The 25,853-nt window shown below is 33.2% G+C and overlaps 1 protein-coding gene and 1 pseudogene across 1 annotated transcript; one reads left to right on the top strand and one right to left on the bottom strand.

The window, feature by feature from the left end:
* Nucleotides 1-3,351: 3,351 nt before the first annotated feature.
* LOC107850842 (14-3-3 protein 2) lies at nt 3,352-8,304 on the top strand. Its single transcript, XM_016695627.2, has 4 exons — nt 3,352-5,119; nt 7,472-7,594; nt 7,753-7,869; nt 7,978-8,304. The coding sequence occupies exons 1-4, from the start codon at nt 4,646-4,648 to the stop codon at nt 8,029-8,031; spliced, it is 768 nt and encodes a 255-aa protein (XP_016551113.1). The 5' UTR covers nt 3,352-4,645; the 3' UTR covers nt 8,032-8,304.
* A 1,995-nt stretch (nt 8,305-10,299) lies between these two features.
* LOC107850185 lies at nt 10,300-13,031 on the bottom strand (annotated as a pseudogene).
* Between the last annotated feature and the right edge of the window lie 12,822 nt (nt 13,032-25,853).

Below are 25,853 nucleotides of genomic sequence, written 5' to 3'. Positions count from 1 at the left end.
TTAGAAGAAGGGTGTAATATTCATAATTAGTATTTGATCTATATGAATATTTATAAAATATCATCACTAAAAAAAATTTAAATGATAAATAAACATGTATTTAAAATTTTATGATGCATTCTTACAAACTTTCAGCTACTAACACACACAAGAAAAATAAAGTATATTTGTTTACCTTGATAACTGCTTTTAGAGTGATGAAGAAGCATAAATCTGTAAACAAAAAAAAATATTAGAAGAAAATTACGATCAATATTGACCCAATGCTTAATTCTGACAAATGCATTGAGAAATGCTTATTCAAATGTTTAAATTTATAGAACTTATATTTGGAATCAAAAGGCATGAGAAGATAGAGTAACATTAAGGATATGAATGGATAATAATAATAACAATAATAATAATAATAATAGTAAGTCATAATTTTCATGTTTAATTCTCTTAAAAATTAGTTAAAATGGGAGTTTCAACTTTTAGAGCGCGTTTGGATAGGATTAAAAAAAATTACTTTTTAGCTTAAATGATTAAAAGCTTAAAATAAGTGTTTTTAAATTAAACAGATAAGTGTTTGGATAGAAGTGCTGAAACTAAAAAAAAATTATTGTTGTGTTTGGTAAACAAGTGTTGTCAATCACTTTTTTGTTGTCAAAATGACTTAAATATTCTTAAAGTTGTTCACACATAATAACGTGCATTATTTATAATTTTTAATTCTAATACTTCAAAAATAGTTTCTATTTAAATACACTTTGAACGTAAAGTGATTATGTCAGGCCAATTTATAAATATAAGTTACTTTTTTATTTTTAAATATTAAAAAATAAAAATTTTAAGATATTTTTTTATATAAATATAGTATTATATTGTAATATTGCAAGCTTGTAAACAACATAAAATTTTTAGGAATGAAACAAACTATTAAAAAGAATCAATTTTTAAAATTTAAATAACATCAGAGATTCTATATGAACGGATAGAGAAGAACTTACCACAAATTCGATCTGAAGATAAATTTTTTGAGTGTTTTCTTATGTAATGATGGATTCTCTGAAAATAAAGGAGAAAGATGAAGAGAAAACTGGAGGAAAAAGATAAAAAAAGTGGCAAAAAGAAAAAGAAAGAAAAATCAATAAAGGCTACAAAGTTTAGGGTATTGTTGGAATTAGAAGAAAATATACGGGATAAAAAGGTAAATGTTTTGGTCAAACCTAAAAAAAATTTAATCTAAAATGTAAAAAACTGGGGGTATCCAGCTTCTCAATTTTTGTTTTTTTTAATTCACTTTTAGCTTTTTTGAAACTCGTTTTAATTTACCAAACACCTAAAAAAAGCTAAAAAAAAAGTGATTAAAATCTAGTTTGACCATATTTTAATCCTATCCAAACACCCTCTTAGATGATTTTTGAGTTTTTAACATATTATATAAATTAAAAAGAATAAGAAAAAAATCAAAAAATTGAGAAAATATTATATATATAATGATATATATATATATATATATATATATATATATGTATAGATTGTCATAAAAGTATTTTTAAATCTGGGAAGTGGGATGAATTATTTTTTTCAAGAGGAAGAATAGATAAATTAAATAATAAAAAGTGTGATAAATAAGGTGAGGAAGTGGAAGAGTTTAATAGCATGAGATAATAATCATGTTGTATATTAAACAAATTGTATTTAATTTATAATAATATAAACATTAATGGATGTTTTTTATTAATTTTAAATAATTTATTAAGCTAAAAATCAGGAGAAAATAATTTTAAAAAAAAACATAAAATAGATAAATGGCATTAGAGGTCTCTAAGGCATGCCACATAGGATTGACTACTGATCTGTTATATATATATATATATATATATATTGATTTTATCTAACATCTCTTCACATTATTGTATTTCAATCATTTTAATGGATTTATTTTATTTAAAATTTGCTTTACATTCATAATTTCCTTGAAAAAGTAGATGAACCTATGTCTAGACAAAAAAAAATGATAGCACAAGAAAAAGACAATATGGCCAAAAAATATATATTCAAATTTTACTGTGATCAACCTAAAAAAAAATACTGTCATTTTGATCTCCACAACATTGCGCTGCTTTGTCTTTATCAAAGGCAAAACTCTTGGAGACATTATTCCTGTGTAATCATGTGTGCATGAATGAAAACCTACTCAGCTTAATTCCCATACTATTAAAAATATACATCTAAATTTTTTCGTCAAAAATAGAAAAAAACAAATATCAAATTATTTTTGCATATATTTATTTTATGACAGTGTTTTTCATATATTTTAGAAGTAGTAAAGAAAATACTAAGTAAACGACAACATAAATTTAAAGTAGAACTTATCAAATTGATAATGAAATTTTATCTAAGGTCATATTCTCAGTAACCGCTTTTAATAATCATCAATTATCACAACAAATTTATTAAAATAAATGATTAAACCAAAATTAAATTATTAAAAAATAAATGATTTAGAGAGAGACATACAAAATATGACCACAAGGGGAAAAAAACAACATGAGAAATATAGTAAAGAGGTGTAAGCTTCAAAAGAAAAAATTAAAAATAACATGTAAAATAAGAAACAATGCTTAAAATAATCAATAAAAAACAATGCTTAAAACGAACTCTTATTCAACTATTTTTCTTAATTAAGGGGTGATATATATAACTACCACTTAGAAGCCATTTGCTAGTGTGTTTCCTCACGTGAATTGAGGATTTTTTCAAGTCTCCTAAATATAAAAGGAGTGGTTTAATGTTTATTGTGGGGACAAAAAACTACATAAACATGAAAAAAAAAAAATTACCATACTTTTCCTTCCAAAATTGAACGATTCCTTATTTTTAAAATATATTATTTTTTTACCATATATTTTAGGACTCTTTAATTTTAAATTTTAAATATTATAAATATAAAAATAGTAAAAAGACACTTTTGTCTATAGCGAAAATTTTTAATGAAGGACAAAAAATTCAAATCACTTTTCTAAGGGTTTCACACTTTTAATATATTATAGATATAGATATAGATATATATGTAATAGAAAGAATATATTAGATGAAAAATTTAAATTAATATTTTTAAAATAAATTAAAAAGGAAAATATGACCAAATAAATCAAAACGAGGTATTACTATTTTTCTTTTTAGAAAAAGTCCCCTAATCCAACGGCCCATGTTCATCCTCCCAAAAATTAAAAAAGAAAATCCTAAAATCTCTCTCATCCCCCAACATTCAACACCAATAAAAAAAAGGAAAAAGGGTCAAATATGCCCCTCTATTTTTATAAATTAGTTATATTTGTCCTTAGTTAAAATTTAAGGTTAAATATACCCCTGTCGTTACTAAAGTATGCAAATATACCCCTTTATTTAATGGAAATTCACACGGGCGAACATTTAGCTAAGATGGACACCACGTGGCATGCCACATCAGCGCCACATTTTTACCACTCACACAAAACCCCATTTTCCTTCTCTTCTACACAGAAAATACACACACAACACACCCCGTCACTACAGAGACCTCCATTTTTTGCATATTGACAGCAAATACACACCACATACTCGACATACATATCCATAAACACCATACACACACACTTACTGATTTAGACTATATACACAGACCCAAAACAATAATATCGAAAAACAGACCACGCTCGAACTCGATTTCATGCAAACAGACCATGTTTCACTCGTTTTCGACGGGTTTAGGTCATTTTCCAGCGAGGAGCTTGGTTGCCAGTGAGAGGGTATTTCCGACGAGCTGATCGAATTTTTTCACTATTTCCCTCATTTTCTTCTCAATTTTTCGATCTCCGATCTCTCCCCTGTATTTTTTCTTGTCAGTTTTCCTCTATCTCTCGACCTCTTTCCCTCTCACTAGTGTGTGTGCGTATCTCCATGGGTGTGTTGCTGCGGTGTGTAGCTGTGAACAGATAACCACAGAAAATGGCCTCCTCCGATTGGTTTTGCTGTGCGTGAGCTCTGTGGGAATTGTGGTGTTGTATGTATTGTTTCTTAGCGAGTTCCCTGTGCTTGTGTATTGTGTGAATCTCTATCCCTTTTAATCCATTCCTCTGTGTGTGTAGTCTAAATCAGTGAGTGTGTCTATGGTGTATATGGATGTATATGTCGAGTATGTGGTGTGTGTTTGCTGTCAATATGCAAAAAATTGAGGTCTCTATAGTGATGGGGTGTTTTATGTGTGTATTTTCTGTGTAGAAGAGAAAGAAAATGAGGTCTTGTATGAGTGGAAAAAATATGGTGCTATGTGACATGCCATGTGGAATCAATCTCAGCTACATATTAGCCCGTGTGGATTTTCATTAAATAGAGGGATATATTTATATATTTTAATAACGGCGAAGATATATTTAATCCTAAAATTTAACTAAGAATAAATATAATCAATTTATAAAAGTAGAAGGGTATTTTTAATCCTTTCCGAAAAAAAAAAAAATCCACCACCAAGTGCCCCTCCCTCATTCTCACAAGTTTTAAATCCTCTCAGAAACACGCAAAACTTTCTCAGATCTCAAATATTTTTTTCCCAATACAGTTACAATCAAAAAGAGAAAGAGATCCCACAGAGATTCATTGCAAATTTCTACAATCCATTATGGCCCGTGAAGAGAACGTGTACATGGCTAAGCTTGCCGAGCAAGCCGAGCGGTATGAAGAAATGGTACAATTCATGGAAAAAGTCTCTACATCCTTAGGGACATCAGAGGAATTAACTGTAGAGGAACGGAATCTTCTTTCCGTTGCCTACAAAAACGTCATCGGAGCTCGTAGAGCCTCATGGCGTATAATCTCCTCTATAGAACAGAAGGAGGAGTCGAGGGGGAATGAAGAACATGTTAAATGTATTAAGGAGTATAGATCTAAGATTGAATCTGAATTATCGAATATCTGTGATGGTATTCTTAAGCTTCTGGATTCTAATCTCATTCCATCTGCTTCTAATGGTGATTCTAAGGTGTTTTACCTTAAGATGAAAGGTGATTATCATCGTTATTTGGCTGAGTTTAAGACTGGTGCTGAACGTAAGGAAGCTGCTGAGAGTACTCTCTCCGCCTACAAAGCTGCTCAGGTATCGATCTTTGATCTTGTTTGATTGATCTATTTGAAAGGGAGCCTTGGAATAATTGGAGTTATTGTTACGGGACCAGGAGGTCACGGGTTTAATCCGTGATTCACGCCTCCGGAAGAAATACAGGGTAGGGCTGCCTATAATAGAGCTTTAGTGCGTCGAACTGCCTTTTTTTTTTTTTGGATCTATTTGATGAAATGATGAATATTCATAGATCTGCTTGCTTGGATTTTAGCTATGTTTATTTAGGTCTGATCGATTAGACATTTTATTAATTTAAACCTGCAAAATATGATTTTCCGAATTAGATTTATTTAATTTTTGAAATGAATTCTAGATATTTAATGTTAATTAGATGCAATTGTAGGCAGTGATGGATCTAGGATTTTTTTCTAAGGGGTTCGAATAATTCAAAATTTTAAAATATAGTGATTGAGATTTGGATTTGGAACGTCAAGTGAAATTTGAACCCTGAATGACTGAGCCAACCTCTAAGCCTATGTTTAGGGGATCCAAAATCTCTATATATACATATACCTTATATATAAAGTATAATTTTTGCCGATGGGGTTTGGATGAACATTCTCTATCTCCTAGATCCGCTCCTGATATAGGGAGAAGATGATGAAAACATTTTCCTGTATTGACCGGACACATTTGATCAATTTTTTTCAAAATCAAAATTTTCATTTTCATGATGCCACATTGTAGAGCTATATTAATTTGGTGTCAGTATTTGAGTTGGTTAAGAAAAGATCGTTTGATACATAAGCTAAACATGCTAACAATTGTTTGTAGGCCATATTTTTCAGAAATTTGATGTTAATTATGTTTTGATTTAAGATTGAGTAAAGAGTAAATTAACTTAATTACCTTAACATTTGGAATTGGATATTGAATTCCTTTTGACCTCAAAGTCAAAGCCCAAATGAAATACCCATTGACAGAATTTTCCAAAGGTCACAAATGATATTCAATTATACTAATTTTTCCAAGAGATCTAATGTTAATTAAGTTTTGATTTAGGTTTGAATTAAGAGTAAGTTAATTTAATCTCCTCAACCCTTTGGAAGAGAGAAATGATATCCCCAGGTGACTCAAACAAAGGCCAAATGAAATAGTCTTTTGATGGATTTATCAAGAGGTCAGAGATGACCGTTAGTTAATTAGTAGTAGTGTGAATTATAACCAGTATGTTGCCAAAATTAAAATTTTAAGCAGTAGTTTTTGTATACAAATTAAAATTTATACCTCTTTTTTTTTTTTTTTCCATTTGTTACTCATATTATTATTGCTAGTATTGAATCTACTTGAACTAGTCAATCATGTGTAGGATTTTTCTTAAAAAAAATTTCTTGTCCTTGAGATATAGTTGAATAAAACAAGCACCTACTCCTATCAAAAAGCGAGACTTTACTAAACAAGCAAGAAAGGCTCTTTCTATCGTCATTAGTCAAGCGCTAACGAGCAAGAAAAGGGATGCGCTAAGAAGCAAGGGCTTTCGTGCAGCTGCTGCGCCCTTGCTTCTTGCCTTATCTTACTTAGTAAAGCAACCTTTCGCGCTAGGCGCTCACCCTTGTGGTTTGACCCTTTTCCGGATCCTGCGCATAACAGGAGTTTTAGTGCACTTGGCTGCCCTTTTTTCTGTGATATAGTCGAAAGATAGAAATCTAATTGAAAATGTTTCATTGGTAATTATTCGTAAAACAAAACGTAACTCTCGAACTTTAACGGAGCACAAAATTTATAGATGTTATGATGTTTCCTTTTTTTTTTTTTTGGTTGGCGATGTTATGATATTTCCAACAATAATAATCTAAAGGGACTTTTATAATTTCATGGGGCAATGGGTGAAATCAACTTATTTATTTACATTAGTATTAGGTATGTTTAAATAATTTTTCATTTTTTTGAGAAAAACATATACAATTCCTCATAATTATAGGTCATTTTTGACATTTTGAAAGTACATGCAATGGCCAACTCGTTTTTTTCCTTGATATAAGATCAAGGAAGTTTACTATCGCATTCGAAAGTGAATGAAGTATTGTTTTCGAAATCAAATGGTGATGGTGATTAAATGAAACTTATTCTAGAATAAATTATAGGAACTAAATCCCATTATCTTAACATGTATATTGCAAGCACCGTTGATTGACATCAGTATTGAAAGACGATGTAGAGGAAGATTTTTGAAAATTTTCCTTTAAGTGTAAGTTCGCTCATCTTGTTTGTTTTCACACTCGATGTTACGTGACAAAAGGATAATTGTCGTCTTCTTTATTTTGTTTCAGAATAAGTGATGTTAAATGTTGATCTTTAAATGTCCTCATTTTGGTTCAATGCCTGCAGGATATTGCTAATGCTGAACTTGCCCCAACACATCCAATCCGACTTGGATTGGCTCTCAACTTCTCTGTATTTTATTACGAGATTTTGAACTCTCCCGACCGTGCTTGCAATCTTGCTAAACAAGTAAGAACTTCTTCGTATTCCAGTCATTTCTTAGTTGCAGATTATGGTTTTCAATTAAATCAAGGCTGTTTCATTAGCATAGATAACATTGTATCTCTTTTTTTCATCTCGGCTGTGGAAAAGTCTCTTCAATCTAATTTTATTATCTTTTGGACCAGGCATTTGATGAAGCAATTGCTGAGTTGGACACACTGGGAGAGGAATCTTACAAGGATAGCACTTTGATCATGCAACTTCTTCGTGACAATCTCACACTCTGGACCTCTGATATGCAGGTAAATAACCCAGCTGTTCTAATTAGCTTTTGATTTATGTTGTTTCCTCATAATCTTATCAGTTGTATTACACAAATTCACGTGTTTGAAAAACCTGTTTGTTTGCAGGATGATGGTGCTGATGAAATTAAGGAAACCAAACCTGACAGCGAACAACAGTGAGGGAACTGGTCCGCAGATTATCATTGAACTTCTTCCTGGTTGTTTTTATTGGTAGAAGCTGCTTCTTTTTATTTTCTTTCTGTTGTGGTTTCTGTTTAGCGTTCTCTTATCCGTGGCAATGAACAACTTTGAATATTGATGCTCAATTGTTTCATCTTTACTTTAGCGTGGTTCTTTTTGGTGCTTAGTTTCTATGAAAGCATTTCAGTTGTATTTGTGAACTGGATTTATAAAATGGTATATCGAAGACTCAGCAATTGGGTTTCAATCCAATTCTCTGGTTGCATTTGTTCCTTTCTCCTATTCTTTTTTTTTTTTTTAAATTTTGGTTGCAACTTAATATTAGGCACTCTTTCTACCGTCCGAAACAGTTTTTCTGCCTTCATAAGATATAAGGGATAAGATCTGTATACATATTGTCCTCTAGGCTCTGCAAACTTTAACGTGGAATTTGTTCATCTGTACGCCCACCAACTGGATCATCCATAGTAAAGACAATGTTTGGAAAGGGACTGCGAGTCACATTCTTTAAGCAATTTTTTATTTTCAAGAGGGGAGAATGACCGTTAAGTAGACCTTACCTTAACAAGTGCATCTGACCTTCTTTAAGCAATGTTTTATTTTCAGAGGGAAGAATGACCATTAAGTAGAGCTGACCTTAACAAGTGCATCTGACCTTTGATCACAATGTGTTATTGTAATTTACACACCAAAAGGTATGGTCTACAAGTTAAATGTAATGGGTTGGAGCTCAAGTCTTTTCACTCCTATTTCCTTCGTTTTAAATTACTTGACATGTTTTCTTTTTGTACAGTTCTTAAGGAGAAATTAACAAAGGGTGCAAATTGATTCATATGACCTTATTTAATCTCGATTAGATAAATTTTCTTCAATTAATATGACTATAATTGAAAAAAAAATGGTTAATTATCTCTTAAATTTTCTAATTATTTTAAGGCTAAATTTTTTAGCAAACATTCCAAGTAATTTGAGACTAAGAAAATAGTAAAGAATTGTTTTTGTTCATCAATCTAAATTTTGGTGAAATTATTAACGGAACAGACAAAGTGGGTGCAAACTAAAGTGTACCATTTTTTAGAAGCAAAGTGCAAATTCTATCGGAGCTCAGGTTCAATAGCTGTCGGTTGAAATTTGAGTTAGGCATCAAATGTTGCACGACCACTACGAGTGGTTCAGAAAATGACAAAAATTGTTCTTTATGATTGGTTGTAGGTTTGGAATACTTCATTCTTTTCCCATTTATCACAGTTTTTCTTTTGTGAGTGAAATAATTTAAATTTGAATAATCTTTTAAGATGTATTTTTACATGATATTGATATGAGAAAAATTATAACTTATAATAGTTTTCATATTGTTTTTGAATATCCAAATTTTAATTTAAAATTTTAAATTAATTTAATCTAATTTAACATTGAAAATTAATCTAATTAACTTATAAAAAGCAAAACATGACAATCAAAATCGAAAAGGTAACTTTTAAAAAAACTAGTTTAAGGTACATGCATTGCACGTGTATCTCATATCAATCAATAAACCTATATATACAAGAAGAATAACATTATTAAAAAATAACAGGTGACGTTAAAATAAATGTTATGTCTATTTTAAATGACATAAATAAATATTGTATCTCAAATAGCGGGAGCTGAGCCTTAGCATGTGGCAGATTATACTTAGTGCTTACTCTCGTCAACGATATCATAAAATATAAGTAGTTGTTTAAAGAAAAATATAAATAGCAATTACAACCAACAACATTAGTACCACAAATAATCAACAAATTTTAGAAACTTTGAGTGGTAAGATGTGGCTAAAGGCTCACCACCATTAGAGATCCCTAAGAATGAAGAGATAGTGTCTTCCTAAGAGAAATATACAAGGAAATAAATATGAACTGTGGATGGAAGGATGAGCCCTACCCTTTACTTTCGCATAAAAACTATTTAGCTCTAAGGGTGCATAGTTATGTGAGATTACGGGGAGCCAATAACAACATCCATCTCTTCATTCCTCCGTTGAGATTTTCTTTTAACTTAAGTTAGATTTGTTTTAATCATCAGTTACAACAACCCCTACATATTTATAAGAGTGTTACCATAGAGAAATCTTTCATGATTAATTATGACCTACTTATCAATTACCATTATAAGTACAACCTGATGCTCTAAAACTACTTCTTATGTGCGGGGTTCGAAAAATAAATGAACCACAATAGCCTATTGTACGTACTTATACGTGAGATATTGTCAAATAGATAACTTAAATTTCGAAATAAGAATGCCATCGCTATCACCTAAAGACACTCACCATTACAAATTCTAGTCCTGGCGATGGTTATTGGAACGTAGTTCTCTCGAATACGTTCCTCATTGACTTTCATCAGATGCGAAGTCAGAGCTCTGACTCTGATATCACAATCATTGATTTCGTCCACATCCCTTACACAAAAATTTACTAAAATCCCAGCCCATTTGTTGTTTTGATCTTGTACCACTAGGTTACCACTCACAATTGCACATCTTAGACTACCACCTCCGTCGAAAACTAGAGCTTGTCACGATCCAAGTCGAGGCCCTGGCCGCGATGGACATTTCAAATCACAAAGGCCCGAGAGATCCCTTAGCATACTATCATAAGCATAATCCATACATAAAATCAAAGTGCAGAAGATATAATAAAATTCAAGTAGATATTACGATTAAAATAGGTCAATAAAGTTATGACAATACGATACTCAAATTTGGTCTACGAAGTCTCTAGCGAATACTAATTGTCTAGGTTGGGCCTCTGGTTGGACCGTAAACTGAAAGAAGTCAACATATGAATAAGTGTCGTTCGAAAAATGGATGGCTCACCAACTCTGTCATTATCTCAGATGTTCTATTGATGTGATGGACTACAAGACTGTGCCTCAGAACCTGTACTATGGTGGTGGTGGTGGTGGTGGTGGGGGGGGGGTCAATACTTGGAAAGCATTAGTATGCAAAACTAACCAAAAATAACATATATTTCATATAAAATAATAGAGAGCACTGTGAAAATAATTTAGCATAATATATATAAAAATACATGGGCATAATTCAAAGGCTTCGAAACATTCTTTTAAATCATGGACTCAACTCTTTGCTTACTTCTGAGCTAGATGGTACACCCTACGGTTCTGAAAGATACCCCATGGGCTATATGGGATCCGCCCTTGACTCGGCGGCCAAGTCCCCAACCTAAGTTTTCCACAAGGGCTGGAGTTTCTGAATTATGATACGCTAAAGGGCAAAAAGTTAGCATATAGTCCATGTTTCAGGATATAATAAACCTGCATTGGCAAAACATAGTTTTAGACAATGAGTTATCTGAACTCATTTCTTTTTTGGATAACCATCTAACTCTCTTAAAGCCCATTTTTAGCCTTTTTAAAACATACATCTTACATAAAACATGGTTTGTAAAGTCTGTAGTCTATTCTACTCTGAGTCTGTCATAACATTTATTTGATTTGGTATCGTTATACTAAGACTTGCAAGTCATATAAGTCATATAATATCATGTCATAGTTTTTTAATTCAAAACATGTTATTTGGTCACCAAAAGGATTTACATATCATATGAGAGTTCTTATTCCAAAAGCATGTGAGAACTTATGCAAAACATTCCCACTGGTAATACTTTAATACATGATGACCAATTCTTTTATTAATTACATCCAATTTCTTCAGTGGGGACACACGAGCATTTATAAAATAATAAAATACCCTCTTAATGGATCGTAAAGCTATGTCCAACCATAAATGGTAACAAAACATTTAAACTCAAGCTTTTAACCATCCGTATAAATAACCCACAACATGTTAAGACAATAGATTTCATAATAAGAAAGGGAATTTCATAAATTCTAAAAACTCATAATATATAAACACATGAATATATTTCAAATTTATGAAAAACCCCATATTAAATGCATACTTTCATCAAAATGGGTTCACGATACATGTTGTTCAAACAAATTTCAAAATCCATTACATATGCATAATAATATATATTTAAAGCTTGTTAAAATGATAAAATTAAGCCTATGATATTTAGGATAGTCCCACATACCTTGAAAACGACGAGAACGTGGAACAATTTGACCACTTGGAGACTAAAATCCTTAAACCCTAGGTAGTTTTTCCCTTCTGGCTTAAGAAATGATGATTAGGAATTTAGTGAGGTAAAATAACGTGTTTAAGACCTTATATTAATCCATAAAGGGCTGGGAACAGTTATAGGATGTGAAAAGACCTCAACGACCTTAAAATAAATCAAGACAGAGCACTTTTTGATGCATGGAGGGTTCACGATGCGGACCCATCGTAAACTTTAGGGTTTTCAGCATAGACTAATGCGAACCTCAGGGTTCATGGCGCAGACCCAATATGGACCTCAGGCAGTGTCTCACGTATACTCATAACTTTTGATTCAAAACTTGGATTGACGAATGATCAGTTGCATTGAAAAGAGGACTCGAAATAATTTAATTTGATATATAATGGGCCACAAAACTCCTCATATTCTAGGAGTAATGATCGCTGAAAGTTGACCAAAGAAAAATCGTATACCAAAATTCAATGGATAGTAAAATGCTCAAATTAACTTTGAGCTAGGTGATTTTTTATGATGTATACTCATACCCAAAGATGTTTTCACACTAAAACATTGTTATTCACACTTATTTTTAAGTAAAAATCATTGATTTTGGGTCTATTTATGTAGAAAGGATGATTCAAGTTCTTGCCTGAAATGCGGGGTGTTACAAGCTCTCCCATTCCGTTTCTTCTCGAGAAACTTGCAAACCAAAATATTTTCTTCAAATACTTTCAGAGTGACAAAAGGTACAGAAAAGACTTGGACCCTGCCAGATAGTTTAAAGATTGATTGCGGTACATGTAGTTAACCAATCACAATAAGTTGTGCAAACTTCAGCAATGTTGACCAAAACCATCCTTCATATCTTTAGAAATAAGGAAAGTGCACAGGCTGAAGAGATAATTTGACAGTATGAATGAAAGAAAATAATAATAGGACTACGTAAACACTTTCACAAGCTTATACAATGAAAATATTAATGAGTGGTGATTTTACTACTCATTCTCACTTAACATTCATGTACATTACCTTTTTTTGAATGAATAAATGAGACATATTCATGAGTAAATGCATTAATATCCACTCTTTACAGGCATATAGTTGAGGAGATTAAAAGATGTGGATTGAAGCTAAAAATAGTAAAAAAGAAACAAAGAAGAGTGCAGTTGAAGACCTGGACTACGTCAGCCTCAATTATCGCTATCACGGTCCTCAATTTGCGGTCACGATTAGTCAAGATGATCATCACAATACAATCACAGCACACAACCACAGTCGTAGACAGACATGCGCGATCGCGGCCACATGTGTATATGCCCTGGGGCAGATCTGTAAAAGCACTTAGACGAATCTCAAACCATGTATAAGCAAAAACCCTTTCTTCTTTGGGTATTGCTTACGTCATAAGATATCTTTGAATTCTAGACTTAAAACCCTAATTGGGCAAGTGTGTAATTAACTTTAGAGGCTAAATTCTTAGGATTTTTGTGAAGAATGAATGCTTTGGATAATCCTTATGGTATATTTCTCTTTACTTTCTTCATGAGTAGCTAAATAATTTAGTATTGGGATTATGTTGAACTGGAGTGTAATTTGTGTATTGGTATTGTTGTGTTTGCATGATTATTAGTTGTTGAGTAAGGATTTCACCATTGCTTGAGCTTATGAGATGGAATTTGATGGGTGAAAGCCCTAAATCTCCAAATGGGTTTGATGGGTGAAAACCCCAAACTCTAGAAATCCTTTATCATCCTTAAAAAATGGATAGAGGTGAATATGAGGTAACCCATAATATCCTTGAAAAGGGGTTATAGGGGGACAAGACAATGGTGGACAATTAAGCTATGATTTTCTCTCTTTTGCAATCTTAGAAATAAGTGTATTGGGAGTGCAAATCATGTCAAGAGCATTTCCTAGAAAGAGGGATGCTTGATTGAGGCTTTGGGTAATTATGAATTTCACACCTGTTAGGTGCTCGAAAGAGCCAACAGGTGAAATCATTATGTTCTTATCGAAAGATTGATCACAATGACCTTTGACCTAGCCTATCCTTTAGTTAACAACTAAATTTCATGCTAAACCATCATTAACCCATATACTTTTACCTTTAGGTAGACATAATCCCAAGATTTCCCCCAACATCGTTGCTTAAAATAAAAGTGTTATCTATTGATCATTTACTAAAGATCGTACAAAAAGTTTCCAAGCAAATCCCCCCCATTTTATTTTACATGTCATTTTTCTTAGCATTCCGGGTAATCTCGAAGTAATTTGAGCACCCATAGTGTTTGAAGTCTATAATTTTCTTCTTGAGATTTGACCCCAATTAAAATTGGGTTACTTGACAACGACAGCCTCACCCATCAATTATGGGAGTTATTTGAGCGTTATCAAAATGGCGCCATTGCCGGGAAGTGAAATATAGATTTCTCTTGTGTGGTGTCATTCTTGGAAATGCCTGTAGTGGTGTAATTTACTTTATTTTTTTATTTTTGAATCTTTTGTAGGTGATCAAAGTGTAAACGGAGCAATGAGTGATAACGCAAGTAATATGGTCCCCCTCGATGCCCCTATTGATGATGAAGGCCAATTAAATGAGGCAGGACAAACAAGTACAATTCGCATTCCGCCAACCAACAGGAATAGAGTGTTTCATGTGACTAGTGTTATGCTTAACATATTGCAAATGAAAGGGTTGTATGGGGGTCAAGCATATGAGGACCCGAATGTCCATTTGAAGAACTTCGTGGAAATTTGTGCGTCATTTAACATAGCACATATTACACAAGAATCCATCTAACTTCAATTTTTCCCGTTCTTACTAACGGGTGAGGCAATTTTATGGCTTCGCTCACTTCCACCCGGCTCAATCACATCATGGGAAGAGCTTACCATGGTGTTTCTTGATAGATATTTCCCACCATAAAAAATGCTTTAAAAGCGGGATGAGATTGTGAACTTTCGATAAATAAATGGAGAACCGTTATTTGAAGCTTGGGAGAGGTTTACTGGAAAGTTAGCCCAATACCCAAATGATGAGGTCCCAGAAAAGAAGCTCCTCGAGATTTTTTATAGGGCTCTTGATCCATTGAGCAAAATAGTGGTGGATAATGCGGTGGGCGGATCTATAGTGAGATTGTATCATCTTGTGACCTTCCGATTGATAGGAGAAGTATCAAAAAAAAAATTGGGGTTGGCATACCCTAGATATCAAACTTCCAAAACCCCTTCTACTACCACCGTGGTGGAAAATGAACAAAAAAATGAGAAGATAAATAAAAAGGAGTTCGACGACCCACCTTGAAAATGAAGAAAGGAAGATGTCGTGCCACGACGATAACAAAGGCGTTAGGTGAGAAGCAACCCATAAATGCCATGAGAGTGGCTCGTATCCTTTTTGTTATATTTTTGTAGGGTAGATATTATTTTTTTCATATGAATAACCTATGCATTTGTGGCACTATGAAGTGCATTAGATAAGCCGAACAGGGGAGAAATGTGTCAAAAATTGAGTAAAATGCTGAACAGGAGAAACAGGGGAGCAGAATTGCTCTTGGTTACTGCGATCATGATCCTCAAGCGCGATCGAGGTCATACGGGTGTCCCTGATCGTAGAACCTTGACCGCAGTCGCGACCACTTCTGCCATTTAACCCATAGTTTCCCTCATTTTTCTCACACCCCTTTTCAGGATTATACTCTCTAATTTGGGCTAATTTTTGGCTAAGTTTGTGAGCTCTCAAACAACAACCTTGTAGTCTGTTATATCACAACCCCGGTAGGTGACATGAATCCATGCCTTTACTTGTGAAAATAGGCGATAGAATGCATGATTAAGAAGGGCCTAAAATTTTGATTGTTATGCTTTCCATGTTATCATACTTAGTATTGGTGTGATGTTGGATGTTTGATTAAGGTGTGCACATAAGTGAGGGAGATCATGAGTATCCAATGATGTGTGAAATAGGTAGACCAATGAGATATGCACACCAAGTGTTTGATAAAATGCTCTAATGAACTTTTAATATTTATATTTGCTTTCTAAAGGGAATTCACACACTTGTTACCATTGTTCAAATGATTTTCATATGCTTCCACATTGTAGAACATACTAGTAGCCTAAATTTGAAAGAAATCTGTACATGCAGAGCTGACATGGAACCAACTTCAGGTAACATGACCGCGGTTATAGACCGCAATCACAGTAATGCGAACGCGGTCCTGATTCACAATCGTGGTAACTATGGACAACTTTCTGCCATGCCAAAAATCCTGCATTTCTAATTTTTAGTCTAGCAACACCAAGCACATAGTCCAATAAACTTTAATGACCAATATAGCATAGTTTGCTTGCTTAAAATGTCTTCAAAAAATATAATGTGTGCTTAATGCTTTCAGGAAAACATCATGGATAAGTATGATCATATCCGGTTCATGGCACTCGAGTGCCACACTCTTTACTACAGGGATCTTACGAGGACAAAGCTGCTGCCTGAGAGAGAAATTTTCTTGGAAAATATGACGGAGAAACTACCGGCACTACATTTCCAACTTGAATCCATAGGGTGGCGGTGCTTCATCCTGAATCCATGCATTGGAAATGAGCAATGGATCCGTGAATTTTATGCAAATATCAGCGAAGTATCTTTTTTAGACCCACTTAATGTGACTGTCAAGATTAAAAAAAAGTTGAAATGTAGCGAGTCTGAGTCTCATAGGCCAACCATCCAGGGACCTCTTGAAAAGATTGGGGTAAATATTGCAGCCATCAAAGAGCTCGTGTCTAGTTTGCCCCAAGGACCAGGAGAACCTTCCACTGTGAATCATTCTTATGTGTCATATACTGATTATGAGAAGTACAAAGAGGACAAAAAGAAGCAAGAAGCTACCATTGATAAGCTTGAAAAGGCCTACCCCTCTTTGGCTGAGTCACACCGAGACCTCCGGATCGCACATGAAAAATAGTTGCAAGGAAGAAGAAGAGGGATGAGTTCTTTATCAGGATGTGGAAGGGTGTGAAGGGCTTATGAAAGGTTCTAAGGCCCCAAGATAGACTTTCTTATTCTTCAGTGGACAGTGATGATGAGGCCCCAACCAAGTGGTCTGATCTTGAGGAAGATAGTGGTGATGCAGAGTCCAACAGTGATAGCGGCCTTGAAGTGATTTTAGGGAGCACCCTTATCTCTTTTACCATTGATTATTTATGTAGCGGGGACACTGCTATCTTTGCAATTGGGGGTGTCTCCTTAGTCTTATTCATTTAATTTGGGCCTATATTGTTGATATTTCTGCATACTTTCATGCTCTTTTGGATAATTCTTACACTACAAGAAATACAGTTTTTTATGACGACTTTCAGTGGCGACACAAACAGTTGCCGCAAAAGTTAGGATTTTTGTGGCGACATACAAAGGTTGCCACAAAAGGTATAAGATTTAGGGACGATCGTTAAAGTCGCCACTAATAATGAAATATTTAGTGGCGGCTGTGTAGGTCGCCACAAATATGTAGTAATTTTTTCAATAAAATTTGAGTAGTGGAGACCTAGGAATTATCGCTACTAAAAGTCTTTTGTGGTGACTTAGTCGCCACTAATAATGACATATTTAGTGGCGACTATGTGTAGGTCGCCACAAATATGTAGTAATTTTTTCAATAAAATTTGGGTTAGTGGCGACCTACGAGTTGTCGCTATTAAAAGTCTTTTGTGGTGACTTAATCGCTGCTAAAGGGAGATTTGTTGTGGCTATTTTTTTTGTCGCCACTAATACTTTTATTTTATTATTCTGTCCACTTATATAGGTAAATTAAAATTTTTTAGTGGTTATAATTGTTGACACCCAATTTTGACCTTCCGGTACTACATTTAGGCTGATATTTTAGCAAAATTATTAACTTTTAAATTGTAGTATCTTTTACACATTTTTCTTGCATCAAATAAATTTTCGACGTGCCACATTCATGATTTAAAATGTACAAATTATTTTATTAATTTTTTGATATCATTTTTTATAATTTATTAATTCATATATAACATTTTTTACATAATTTTATTAAATTTTTGGTAACTGTGCATACTCATATTTTTGCAAATATATTGTCTACTTTTTCATTATTTAGTATTATTTATTTTATTATTAATATTATTATTATTATTTATTATTATCTGTTATTATTATTATTATTATTTATTTTATCCTATTATTACTATTATTTATTATTATTTACTATTATTTAAATAATAGCCTAAATTAAAATTACTTTGTCTAAATTCATTTATCTTTTGGCCATTTTCTATCCAATTTTACCTAATTTAATACCATTTTTAGCCTAATTGGTGACATTTTAATTTCAAATTAATTTCTGGATATCTTTTTAAATGATTTTAATCTCAACTGTTGATCTGAATTGATTCAAAGACTGAGTTCAGATTAGCCTTCCTTTCTTTTTAAAGGATAGATAAAACTCTAATTCAAAATATTCAAAATATTTTTTTCTCCAAATTCATCCACCTCCATCTCTTTTCTCCCTCTTCATCTCTCCAAAAACCCTTCACCGCCATCTCCTCTTCACCGCCAGCCACCGCTGGCCAGTGAAATGACCCCCAAGGCCTTATCTCTTCATCTTCCCTCTACATCGGAGCCGTTGCTTCGATGCTCCGGCGAAACCACCACAAGCCGCCTCCATCCTCCTCTCCCGCTGCCATAACATCCGACGCCACCAACCACCAGTCACGCCAAACCAACCATCGCTCTCTCTCCGATCTCTTCGCCATCGTCAACATCGATGCACCAGCCATGGCATCACCACCTCTCAGTCCGCCGCCGCTGCTAGCAGTTGGATCTGGAGCCTTTTAAAATACCGTCGGCAGCCACTGTCCCTCCCCCCATCTCTACGCCCATACCCGGTAACCCCCTCACCAAAAATTAGTGGGTGTTAAGAGTCCATTTTATGGTGTGAGCTCAAATTTTACTTGTTGTTTGTTTACTTTTCGTGATCTAAAAATTGATGAAATAATTATTGTGAATCTGGTGAAATCTGCTGGTTGTGTTTATTTTATCATCTGTACTATCATGCGTGAAAATTTCAGTCATGGTAGTGCTTATTCTTAACCTAAATTCGAATTTCATGACCCTTTATTCGATTACTAATTATGTTGCTGCTGAAATGCTATTCCGTTGGATGCTGAAAACTTATTTTTTGTGGACAAATTTCTTGCAATTATGGCGGATTAGCTGATGTTAATTGCTATTATTTGTTCATTGTGATTAGGGTTGATATTGATATATTGCTATTTAATATATTATTTCTGGGTATCCACTTTTGTCCCTATTTAGAATGTGTAGATCATTTTGCTTGGCATGTTAATTTTACGTGATTAGTTTCTTACCATTTTTGTTAAGCTGCCCAATTAATGCCTACCTTGTTTATTTTCCTGCATTAATTCTTCTTTAGAAAAATAATAAATAATACCTCTTCGTACGTGCCTATTTATGAAAGATGCTACAAATTCTCCTCTTTTAAGCTGATTATTATAATCTGATTTTAAAAATTACGCACTACGTACACGCTGCATAATATATATATATATATACAGAGAGAGAGATAAAAGTGATACGTACTTCTATTTTAACAACAACTTTATCGTTCCATGCTTAATATAAAAAATAAGTTACAAATATAATTGTGAAGCTAACAAGCACAGAAAGCTAAGTTACTCAAGCATGAAAAATAGAGAAATCGTTTGAAATTATAGGCTTGCAAACACCCTTATATTTATTTCCATTCTAACTCGCCCAAAAAATAGAGAAATTATATGCTTGCAAAGCTTTGGAGGTACAATTTCAGATACTTTAAAATATTTTTGATTTTGCTTCTTTATTTTTTGTGTTAGTAATTAAAAATTGAACAAAAGTAATTCCACTAAAAGGATTTTTTATCCTTTTAGTTCCACTAAAAGAAAAATTGATTCCAATGAGTTTAAAGTTCTCTATGAATTTATTTTGTGTTGATTGTACGTAATATTTAACTATAACGCCAAATGGAGCCTCGTGTGTTATCAGTTGAGTAACATATTTGTTGTAACGCTCTGTGAAGTGCATTTATATGTATTCTGGTTAGCTAACAGATTTTTGATAGGCCTATTTACAAAGGAAACTTTGGCAAAATTTTTTTAAAATTTTGAGAGTTAACAGAATTTTAGGACCACATAATGGATAAAATGAAGTGGAAGTTAAGTAAATGATCTCATGAATGTCTTAGATAATTCTTAAGTAAATCCTTAAGAAAAAATGTGTTAGGAATTGATATGCCTAGCATGAATAAGTTTGGTGGTGTTAGCTGAATTGAGATCTTTCTCTTTTACTGGCCAGATCTTTCTGTTAGTTTCATTGTCCTTTTAGTCTATTTTGGTTTAATAAGTTAAAATTGAAACTTTATTTTTTTTTTTATTTTAGGGACATGTAATTTCATGATGGGAATTGTTAGCCATGAGAAGTTTGGAGATATTTTGTGATTTTCTTTCTCATATATATATCACACTGATTTGTTACCCATTAAAAACTATATAATTCTCTTGTGGAGAAATATATTTTAATATCGTCTTTGTACCTTTAAGTACTATAGTTTTATTATTATATAATTTATATTTTTGGAAAAAAGTGAGTATTAGTGGCGACTCATAGTCGCTGCAAAACGTGAGTATTAGTGGCGACCCATAGTTGCCATAAAAAGTTAATTTTTTTAAAAAAATAAAATTCAACCTTCTATGGCGATAAAAGATCGCCACTAAAGCATTTGTGGCGATAACGGTTGTGGGTAAAGCCTCATCTACATTGACGACTATCCCAACATCAATTTTTTTGAACTTTATTTTGTGACGTAGTTGCTTCTTTTTTGTGGAAAGTTTTGTCGCCACAGAATGTATGTGTTGTGGCGACTTACATATGTCGTCACAAAAAATTTTTAGTTAAGAAAGTAATTGCTACGACCCTTTTGTCGCCACTAAAAATTATTAGCGGCGATTTTTCATACATTAGCAGCGACATTAGTCGCCATAAAAAGTTAAGATTCTTGTAGTGTTATCTTTATTTTTATTTGAATCTGTAATAATCGGGCACTCTGATGGTGCCCACATTTGCATGGATTAGTTATTTTGTTCTAGGTTTGTCATCTTATTTTAGTTCCACTATGATTAAGTTACTAACCATGGGTGCAGGAAAAGTCTGAGTACCCGTGGCACCAAGGCCATGAGATGCAAGGGAATTAGAGTACCTGTAGCATTGATAATTTGGGATTGCATTATTATCCATTGGTGAAGTCTGAGTAACCATATGGTGGGTCGCCCGTACTATGAATTGCAATGTGAGACAATATCTTGGGTGATTTTCATGATTATCAAATTATGTGTGGTGTGAATACAAAATCAAACACCCCTCTCTGTCCAAATTATTTTTTACAAAATTTGAAGGCATAGACGTGAGCAACTTTGTGACAAAATTTTTTTCCTCCTTCTATGACTTCGAAAGTTGACTTTAGAAAAATAGTGAATACTCTATTTTTGTCTTGAGCTAGTAGAACAATTGAACCCACTAACAATGTTCGCATGCCATGTGTGTGAGGTTAATTGTTGTCATCTTATGTGTACTTGTACCATCTAGAACTTGCCCCATTAGTCTTTCAAGGCTAAATTTTGATTGTGCTTGGTTGGTAAAATGATCATAGGTTATCTTGTGATTTTGGAAGCCCACTTTATCCTAAAAAACCTACCCATGAATAATTATCCTTCGTACCCACTTTGAGCATTTGGACCTTTCTTTGGCAAACTCATTACAACCCGTGACCCTTCCTTTTTTTTATCTCTCTTATGACCGAAACCCTCCTTGAACTTGAAAATATAAATTGAGGCTAAAACCCTAAGTTGGGGATGGTAAAGGTTGATGGAAGAAAGTGTAAGGCACAAAGTTGTTAGTGAAATGCCTCATGAGCTTGAACCACGAAAATAAATAAATAGGACATGAATGAGTCCATCAAAGGAATGAAGTGCGCGTAAGTTTCAAGAAAAAGAAATCAAAGAAAAGTAGTTCACAAATAAAGTTATTTGTAAGCGTAGGAAAAGAAAGAAATTAAAGAAGAGTGACCCTTAACCAAAAAAAAAGATTGAAAAAGTGTGATGTGAATGTTCAAGGAGGGGTGTAGCCATGCTAATCCCAAATGATATCCTACCCCAGCCCTAAACCTACATTACAAGCACAAAAATCCCTTTGTGATTCCCAATCAAGTATGGTCATTGTAGTGGTGATTGAAAATAGGGGCAAGCTTATGGCATGATACTTGTCAACATGGAGAATTTCTTGAGAGAGTAAGTGTTTGCACTTAAAATTTCTTGTTACATGCTTGGTGACTAGGTATGTGGATTTTTCCTTTCTTGTGAGGAGGCATATGAACTAGTTGGGGTGGGTGATTTTTTCATCTTTCACGCAATGAGATAATCGAAAGTATTACATGATTGTAGTCAACATGTGAGTCATTTTTAGAGTGTTAGTAGTTGTTACATAGTTGCTCCCCAAGGTCTATGGCATCCTTCGCTATCTCATTTTGTGATGAGGGGAGTCGCTAAAAGCCTATTTACCCATGCATGGAAAGCTTTTGGTGGTACCAATCAAGTTTGAGTCATCATAATCATTGAGCAATAGATTGAGGGCATACATATAAAATTGTCTCATAATAAGAGGTAGTGTTGCTTGAGGACAAGTAAGGTCTTAAGTTGGGGGTGTTGATGAGTGGTGATTTTACCACTCATTCTAACTCAACATTCGTGTGCATTACCTTATTTTGAATGAATAAATGAGACATATCTGTGAGTAAATGCACTAATATCCACTCTTTGCAGACATAGAGTTGAGGAGATCGAAAGATGTGGATTAGAACTGAAAATGATAAAAAGGAAGCAAAGAAGAGTGCAGCTGAAGACCTGGACTACATCAGCCTCAGTTATCGAGACCGCGGTCCTAAATCCGCGATCGCAGTCAGTCAAGATGGTCAGCATAATGCAGTCGCGACATACAGCCACGATCGTGGATAGACATGCACGATCGCGGCCACGCGGGTATATACCCAGGGACAGATTTGTAAAAGCACTTAGATGAATCCCAAACCATATATAAGGAAAAAACCTTTCTTCTTTGGGTATTGCTTACCTCAGAAGATATCTTTGAATTCTAGACTTGAAACCTTAATTGGGCAAATGTGTAATTAACTTTGGAGGCTAAGTTTCTTAGGATTTTTGTGAAGAATGAATGTGTTGGATAATCCGTATGGTATATTTTTCCTTACTTTCTTCATGAGTAGCTAAGTAATTTAGTCTTGGGATTATGTTGAACTAGAGTGTAATTTGTGTGTGGGTATTATTGTGTTTACATGATTATTAGTTGTTGAGTAAGGATTTCACCATTGCTTGAGCTTATGAGATGGAATTTGATGGGTGAAAGCCCCAAATCTCCAAATGGGTTTGATGGGTGAAAACCCCAAACTCTAAAAACTCTTTATCATCCTCGAAAGAGGGATGAACGTGAATATGAGATAACCGATAACATCCTTGAAAGAGGGTTATATGGGGACAAGACAATGGTGGACAATTAAGCCTATGGTTTGCTCCTTTTTTGCAATCTTAGAAATAAGTGTATTAAGAGTGCAAATCATGTCAAGAGTATCATCCTAGAAATAAGGATATTTGATTGAGGTTTTGGGTGATTACAAATTTCACACTTGTTAGGTGCTCGAAAGAGCCAACGGGTGAAATTATTGTGGTTTTATCGAAAGATTGATCACAATGACCTTCGACCTAGCCTATATCCTTTAGTTAACAACTAAATTTCATGCTAAACCATCATTAACCCACATACTTTTACCTTTAGGTAGACATAATCCCAAGATTTCCCCCAACATCGTTGCTTAAAACAAAAGTGTTGTCTCTTGATCATTTGCTAAAGATCGTACAAAAAGTTCCCCAAAAAATTTCTCCATTTTATTTTACATGTCGTTTTTGTTAGCATTCCGGGTAATCTCATAGTAATTTGAGCACCCATAGTGTTTGAAGTATATAATTCGCTCCTTAAAATTTGATCCCAATTCAAATTGGGTTACTTGACAACGACCGTCTCACCCCTCAATTATGGGAGTGAGTTGAGCGTTATCAAATATTCATAAAAAATGGATAAAAATCACAACAAGGATAATATAAAGTGAAAATAATTAGTAACAAATTAAACCAAGAAGATCGCCTAATCATAGTTTCAAATTTTCATCACACGTTACATCAAACACTCAACTCCAAGAAAAAAAGGACATATATAACACATAATTAAATCAACAAAATTCTAAATAAATATAACTAATTTAACACCTTAACAGAAGTCACCAGAATGTTGATATATCAATGGTTGATGGCTTTTGAAAAATTAATAACATCAATACCAAATAAAAATTATTTAACTCAGTAAGTGAACAACCAAACAATCAATACTTTAGTACTGCAACAAACAAAAAATGAGAAAAAAAATAAAATATGAAAGGCGCAAAAAGTTTACCTCTGGTGAGTGATAATGTTTTTTTCAGTTATAGAATTTTTATCTAAACACGTAATCGCTTATTTTTAAAATAAATTTCAGCATTTTTAAAAGCACTTTTTAAAAAGCTACTTTTTTTCGGTCTAAGTGAAAACAATATGGTGTTAGAATTTTAATTATTAGTTGATAGTGCTATAAATATTACTCCCTCCGTTTTAAAAAAAAAGACATATTTTGACTTGACACAAATTAAAGTTTAAGAAAATAAAGAAGACTTTTGAATCTTGTGTCTTTAAATTAAAGTTGTGTCAAATGTACCAAAATGTCCTTTAATCTTATGGTCCTAAACATGTCATGTGGAAAGTTGAAATTAAAGTATTGTTAAAAAAGGAAAGAGATCATTCCTTTTTAAACGAACTAAAAAGGAAAGTAAGTCATTTTTTTTAACAGAGGACGTATAAATATAATCCGATCCGAACTCATTTCTATAATAAACGATTTAGTTTTCTTTTATTGAAATAGTATCTTAATTTACATTAATATATAATTTTTTTTGTTATTCATTTTATTAGATCATCATTTATTTTGTTAAAAGTTAAAAGTAGCAAATAAAAATAAAAGAAAACGTAAACTAAATATAAACAAACATATGCACCCCCAAAGACAAAACACACGCTAATTTATTGGCCATCACAGCTCTTTATGATTTCAATTATTTCAATTATTTTGAGAATGCATTCTTAGAAAAAAATCTTATTTTCTGATTTTATTTTTACACATAAGAGATCTAAAAAAATTATTTTTTTCTATTCATTTTGTAAGAGGTAAGAGATCTCATTTTCTCATATACCTTAAGTAGGTTGAGATCTCTTTTGAACTATCTTTGTATTCTTTTATGAAAATAACTTATAAAATTTGAAGACAGATACCCAAGATTAGGTTTAAAGACAATTCAAGTGCAATCAAACTCTTACAATATAAATGTAATGACCTATTTTATCCGATATAAGCTTGTTAAATCCAAAGTCTTTCATTTATTAGGAAGCAACAAATGAACTCTACATATTCTAAAAACACGCATGAAGGAGTGGCACCGGCAGTTGACAACTGACA

This window comes from Capsicum annuum, chromosome 12, assembly GCF_002878395.1.
Source record: "Capsicum annuum cultivar UCD-10X-F1 chromosome 12, UCD10Xv1.1, whole genome shotgun sequence".
In the NCBI taxonomy this organism is placed as follows: domain Eukaryota; kingdom Viridiplantae; phylum Streptophyta; class Magnoliopsida; order Solanales; family Solanaceae; genus Capsicum; species Capsicum annuum.
The sequence above is the reverse complement of the archived record's forward strand: the minus strand, read 5'-3'. Positions and strand labels throughout refer to the sequence as shown.

Bases quoted from the DNA above. Each gene is read 5' to 3' on its own strand.
- LOC107850842 (XM_016695627.2), top strand. From the start codon at position 4,646: ATGGCCCGTGAAGAGAACGTGTACATGGCTAAGCTTGCCGAGCAAGCC. The intron at 5,120-7,471 runs GTATCGATCTTT...CAATGCCTGCAG, and splicing joins CCGCCTACAAAGCTGCTCAG to GATATTGCTAATGCTGAACT. The intron at 7,595-7,752 runs GTAAGAACTTCT...CTTTTGGACCAG, and splicing joins CTTGCAATCTTGCTAAACAA to GCATTTGATGAAGCAATTGC.